Source organism: Borostomias antarcticus (assembly GCF_949987555.1).
Source record: "Borostomias antarcticus genome assembly, chromosome: 11".
NCBI lineage: Eukaryota > Metazoa > Chordata > Actinopteri > Stomiiformes > Stomiidae > Borostomias > Borostomias antarcticus.
Window position 1 is genome coordinate 23534064 of NC_140244.1, and position 7028 is coordinate 23541091.

The 7028-nt window shown below is 43.1% G+C and overlaps 1 protein-coding gene across 1 annotated transcript; it reads left to right on the forward strand.

Annotated features, from left to right (window-relative positions):
• Nucleotides 1–5575: 5575 nt before the first annotated feature.
• irx7 (iroquois homeobox 7) lies at nucleotides 5576–6758 on the forward strand (the record flags this gene model as incomplete). Its single annotated transcript, XM_084446181.1, has 2 exons — nucleotides 5576–5791; nucleotides 5988–6758. 2 exons carry the CDS (start codon nucleotides 5576–5578, stop codon nucleotides 6756–6758), a joined length of 987 nt encoding a protein of 328 aa, XP_084302307.1.
• Between the last annotated feature and the right edge of the window lie 270 nt (nucleotides 6759–7028).

Genomic DNA, 7028 nt, shown 5'->3' on the forward strand with positions numbered 1-7028 from the left:
GTACAAGCACAACACTTTAACGCCCTCCACATTTCTCATTTCATCACACACACTGTCCTACAGTAACTATGCGCATACAGAATGTTCAGAATTGCATTTGCTTAGTTACTGTAATACTCCTATTCACACTTAAAAATTTAGAACAGGCTGTGAAATTGACATGCATCTGAAAAGAAAACAAAAACAGAGTATTGTTATTTTACAATATTGTTACTTAATGAGTTTTTATTTTAGTACCTTTGTTTCATACAAGCCAGGGGGGTTGTTGTTTCCTCAAACTAAATGTATTGCCTTGTGCCTCAAATGACCCTGCCTCTGTTATAGCTTGTTTTGCACAGTATTTATATTTTTAAGATATTTTCATATTAAACATTTGTAACATGACATCTCTACTGTTTCTTTATTTATTTATTTAGTATTTTCAAGGCACATTTTTGGTACATCTGATTAGAATCCCTAAAATATACAATGAGATTGTTTGGGCGGAATATAGATTTAGTCTCCTCCTGTAATTTCATTACACCCAGGAGTAATTTAACAAGATCACCCTACAACAGATCCTCTGCTGGGGACCGCCAGGTTTGGCTTCTCACACAAGGAGTCTTCCTTAGCAACAAGAAAAGACAAGAAATAAAGCATGTGACAATAGTTTTTTTTTCTTTCATTGTAATATCCTCACTTTTTAAGCTGTTGGCCTAACATTAACCACCTGACTCTAGGCTGCAGATGGAGTAAATATGGACCCTGGCTACTCTCCATAAGGCTTTAGACTCTAATTCCAGATTAGTTGAAAAGGGCAGCACTTGCTTTTGGCTCTGGGATATCAGAAGACATGGAGAACAGAGGTAAGTGTTTTGTGCTTTATTTTTGAAGGGGGGATGTTTGGGGGATAAGAGGGAGTTTCTGTAATAGATACTTATCTTACTGCCCTGAAGCACTCAAACAAAGTCCCCCTCTGAAGAGATTATAACCCAGGGAGGGCACATTAACTCTAATCCTATGCTTTGAGGCCTAGCCCCCCCATACCACCCCCTGCCCCCCCATACCACCCCCTGCCCCACTTATTTCGACCCTTCTGTTGTGGGGGACTACCTTGTATTTGCTCCATGTATGAGGAGAGCCTGTGGCTACACATTAGGGGGGTCAGGGTATGTGTGTGTGTGTGTGTGTGTGGGGGGGGTTCAATAGCACGCTGGCTGTAATGAAAAGCATTGAGGGGTGCATACTGCTGTGTAACTGATTCTCCTCTCTGAAGAGATTAGGACCTACATTGTTGGTTGGGTTGCTCATTTCCATGAGAGCACAGCCTCCCACTAGTGCCTGGTTGGCTTTGTTATTTGAGGTTTGAAACATAGAACCAAATGCCCCTGGCTTCCTTGTAGGCATTGTTTTACAAATAGGCCAAAATGTAGATGTCACGTCACAGATGCCCAACAAGCTCATTAGCCACTCTATGTGAGACCAGAGATTGTATATACATGTATATATAAGCAAGCCGTGTGAATTTATGGGATTATTTCTCAGGATTTTAACTTCACTATCTCCGAATTATTCACTGATCATGTTTTATTGATAAGCATAACACTGTGCTGATGATTTATATTGGTGGAAAAAATAGATTTCAATAGAAATTGTTTGAATCACAGCTGGAATACACAGATATCACAACCATGCACCATCTATAGCACACAGAGCTGCTAAAAAGCATTAAAAGTATTCAAATCAACAATATCTCATAAGATAGCAAATTCTTTAATTGGAATATGATAATTCAGTCTGCCTATTCAGGAGTTGGCAGCATGCTAGCCAGATGTGTTCTACTGTAACTACTGTTCGTGTCTAGAGTACTTCACCACGGCAGAGCTAGCCTCCTGTCTGTAGAGCTATCCTCCCCAGATAGCAAGCGGATGTATAATGATTCTGGGCCATATATGGGCCGGAACTAAGCCACAAGGGCCAGATCTGGCCTGTATATGGCCCAGATCCGCTTGCTGGGTCCTGTCTACAGCGCAGGGTTGCGTTTCCCAGACGCATCGTAGCGCTAAGTTCATCGTAGCGCTACGATGAACAATGTAGCTTACGATGAACGTAACGCTCCGATGCCTCTGGGAAACGCAGCCCAGTTCTGTTCCTGAGTTCACTTGGCAGTCCTGTAGTGAGTCCTTCAGCCTGCTCTGGGCTGGGTGGACCTGGCTGGTTCTGGCTGGGCCGGCTCTGGGCTGGGTGGACCTGGCTGGTTCTGGCTGGGCCTGCTCTGGGCTGGGTGGACCTGGCTGGTTCTGGCTGGGCCGGCTCTGGGCTGGGTGGACCTGGCTGGTTCTGGCTGGGCCTGCTCTGGGCTCTGTCTACCTGGCTGGTTCTGGCTGGGCCTGCTCTTGGCTGGGTGGACTTGGCTGGGCCTGCTCTGGGCTGGGACTACCTGCCTGGTTCTGGCTGGGTCTGCTCTGGGCTGGGTGGACCTGGTTGGTTCTGGCTGGGGCCCGTTAAGCCTGGCTAGCCTCTCCTGGGGATCCATCATGGATCCACGGGGGTGGAGTGCGCCCAACACAGGGACAGTAGCAGCACTCCCCAGCTGTCACAGGCTAACGAACGCTGCCTGTCACTCACCCAGCAGAAGGCCGCCAATCAGGGCACACCCAGGCCAAGGCCTGGCCCTTAACAAAGACATGCTTACATTTGCAAGCGGTTTCAACGCCAGCACTCTGTAAAGAGAATGATAGAGTGGTCCTGATAAGAGTAATGACAAAGGACAAAGACTGGAAGGGGGAGATTCATAGTTAGGGGGTGGGAAAGCTTGATAACATTCACGCTTTGCTTACATCTCCCCCATTTGAGTCTGAGTTCCAGGGAAATCCCATTACTGGGAAGAATGGGGCCTCTGGGGGAGACGGTTACGCATTTGTTGTCAACTGACTTCTACCCTCCTGTCTTTTCAATGTCCTAGTCTGTCATTCATTATAACAGAATTTTTAACCTATGTTTAACCAGGTTTGTCCCCTTGAGATTAAAATCTATTTTACCAGAGACCTGGCCAAGAAGGACAGCAGTATAGTCGCAGACACAACATAAAACTCACATCAAGACAACAGTCAAGCTCAAGGTGCAATATGACAAGAATACAGGGGGAAAATACAATACTATTATCAATTAAAACATTTGCAGTTAGCAATAATATTGACCCTCTTGTATTTCACGTGCATTCTCTAGTTCTGATAATGATTTCATTGTTGGAACAGTAAAATGTTTTGAAATAATTTGACTAATTGATCTTATTAAACCAAAACTATTACTTTCATGAGATCAATAGTCACTTCACTAAAGTGACAGCAAGTTTCAAACACTCTTCCAACAACAGTATCTGGTTGGGTTAAAAAACACACAAAAAACTAACACGTAATAGGTGTTGACTACTCTGTGCATATTCTGTGATGTTGTTGTTGTGTTCACACCTTCCTATGAGCTATTCTAATGACATACTTAGTCCTTTTGTCAACTCAATGGCAAGTGATAGTCAGTAATTGAAGTCACACCTAAGCCCATTGTCATGACTAGTTTATTAGGGTTCACGCTGTCATCCTGGCCCTGCTCATAAATCAGAGACTCACTAAGCACAACGGTTACAAGATATATGAAATAAACAAGATATATGTATGAAAACTGGAGATGATGGTTTTCATAAAGAGTTCCATTATTGTCTAAAAGTATTGTAATAGTGATACATCCTGCGTGACTTTTAATGTATTTCACTGGGAATAGGGAAGCTCCTCCATTTGGACACTTTTGTGGGAGCAACGAGTAACATCCTGAGAGCAAGCAGTCAAAACTGGACCTGTCAGAGCGAGACCAACGCCTGCATGTGGATGAGCTGCAAAACCAGGACAAAGAAAAGAGGGTCTACAAGTGACACCAAAGCTGTCTGTCAGCAGATGTCCTGATGCTTTAACTCTTCCTCTCGTCGCTCCCTCTAGTCATCCCTCATTGTATTGGTTGTACAAATTTGTTCTATAGGCCCAAATACCCCTCCCAGTTTCTGCCATCTATCTGTTTTATTTTATTTTAAAATCGTATCTCTCTCCATCCTGCACAATTCTCTCTCTCTCTCTCCCTCTCTCTCTCCCCCCCTCTCTCTCTCTCTCACTCTCTCTCCCTCTCTCTCTCACTCTCCCTCTCTCTCTCACTCTCCCTCTCTCTCTCCCTCTCCCTCTCTCTATCTCTCTCTCTCCCTTTCTCCCTCTCTCTCTCTCTCTCTCTATCTCCCTCTCTCTCTCTCCCTTTATCTCTCTCTCTCTCTCTCTCACACACACACACACACACACACACACACACACACACACACACACACACACACAAGTTTCATATAAAACAACAACAAATAACAGAACAATGCTGATAGGAACAATGAACGTCAAGGAGGCAGTGGAATGTGAGTTGTAATCTTATCCTTGTATCTTTAACAAGTCCTGGCCCTCCCTACATTAGCATCTGTTATCTCACAATTATCATATACATTAGCCAACATCTGTTTCACTTACCTGCTTTTAATTAGACCCATTGAAACTATATGCTGTAGCCAAAGCAAAATCATCCGACTTGTTTAAGACCACTCTGATATTGTTCTATCGCAATTAATTAATAAAAAAGTTCGTAAATTGACATAAAATAAACTAGCCTAGGCTATATGAAAGCACCTTTCAAATAATTTAATTTTATTCAGTATTTAAATAAATAGCTTAACCAGTTAATTTCAATAAGATTGCCAGTATGAGGATGGCAAATGTAAAAAGACTACTCTAAATAAATAAAAAATAAAATTAAAAAATCTGATGAAACCTCTCTAGAAGGCATACTATTTGCATAATTCGTAACTAATTCAGTTGGCTAATTAAATTTACAGACTTAATTCGCTAACATCGGCTAAGTGTTGACCAGACTTTGAAGGTTTGCACGTTGTTGTTAATCGGTTTCAAATTATTTATCTAATCTCAGTGCAAGACAGGAAAAAAATAGTAGCCTACATTTTACATTTCAGTGAATAGCCCAATACAAAATCTCCTCATAACATTTGTTGCAAAGTTTTAAGCAAATTGCTGCTTTTTGAATAAAACAATAGGCCTAGATGAGAGTGGTCTTGGAATCGGGTCTGTGAAACGAAATTGACATCACCAAGATTAAATAGGCTAGTCCATGACATCTAATAGTTTTAGGCTAAATCGAATGTTCCTATAGGCCATCACTGTGTTATTTCAGGATTCCTAAATAATTAAGAAAATGCAGAGATGGGAACAGTTTCTAAAGGCTATTAATGAATTTATAGTTTAATTGCTAGCCTACATAACATTTTGTAACGAGATAAGTAGGCTATCACGTATCTAGCGCATTTACGAAACCGTTAAAAGGAACAGCAGATCTGCTTTGATGGGATTTGATGGGAGTGAAAGCTAAAGGTCTTTTGAACATAGCTGTCAGTCATCACTCTTAAGCCCGCCCACGCTTGATGGCTGTGGTAGGCTAGGCCTATATAAAGCACTCTTGGATACGGACTTGCCATTCCAACTTTGATAGTCAGGACATGAGGATGCCTGCTTCACAATCTGGATTTGCCAACATGTTCTTGGAGAGAAACCTAAGCATGCCCGCTGGATATCAAATACCGGGTTTGGGATGCCCACCTGGGGTACAACATCAACAACCCCACCATCTAGCTGCCATGACCGGGATTCCCTTGGCATATTCAGGACTGCATGGATACAACTTTATCCCCTACTCACATCACAGACACATAACGCACATGGTAAGTTGATTTAAAATGGACCTTGTTTTATCTTATATAAATTATGCACAACCTGTGTAGCTGTAACCCTATATCTTATTGAAACCTACAAATGTATCCGTGCATCTTAATTATGCCAGAGAGCTTGGTGTCTCCATGAATGTCATGAATATGCAATTTTAATATCTGTATCTAATCACTGAACTTCTGCTTTCAGAACAACTCTTTCGAGCTGAAAGCTGCCTCTCCGTATCATCAGGCGCTCCTAGCTCGAGGAGGGCCCTTCTACCCCCTGTACCGACCAGGAGCCCCCGATGATCCCGGCAGAGGGGCCAAGGTGGCCACCCGGGAGAGCACCACCGCGCTCAAGGCTTGGTTGAACGAGCACCTGAAGAATCCGTACCCCACCAAGGGGGAGAAGATCATGCTCGCCATTGTCACAAAAATGAGCCTCACTCAGGTGTCCACTTGGTTCGCCAACGCAAGGCGACGGCTAAAGAAGGAGAATAGAGTCAGCTGGGCATCCAAGGGAAAATCGGACGAGGAGGATGAGGGTGAGAGCGAGGACGAGGGCTCGGTGCAGAAAAGCCGCTTGGATGAGGAGGACGAAACTAATCCTCAAGCCATGGACGACAAGCAGGATGTGGCGGAGGGCAACTCAACGCCAAAGCCGCTGGACACACGCTCGGCCAACGGACAGCAGACAAACGATACGCACAAGGACAGTGGCCGCGCGTATGAGGAGAAAGATGACAATAAAGACGAAGGTCGAACAGCATCGCGCTTGGATAGTAAGGAGAACGGTGCGTGTCTGAAGCCTAAAATATGGTCTTTGGCAGAGACGGCAATATCTGAGACGGTCACTAAAACCAAGGACAGTTCTTCTAACCAGAATAATGGTCCAGAAGTTGGTAAATGGTGGGCAGAGTGGGCATCAAGGAACGGAATGTTTATTCCAGCCTGTTACTCTGCCCACGACATCCTGTAAACAGCATTACAGACCTTAAAGTTACATTTCACGTCATTTGCACTTTATCCTAATTCCAAACCTCAGGGTTTTACTTTAAATTAGAGAGATGGTATGGTTTGAGACCAAAGACTTACTTATTTTCTGTGTAAATATGTTAATATTTTGTAATTACCTCTGTAAATTATAATTTTGTCTAATATTTTGTTTTAATAAAATTTCAATGAGAATGGTCTGTCTGTCATGTGCTTTACTGGTCATATTTATATTATATTCTTATAAATATCCAAT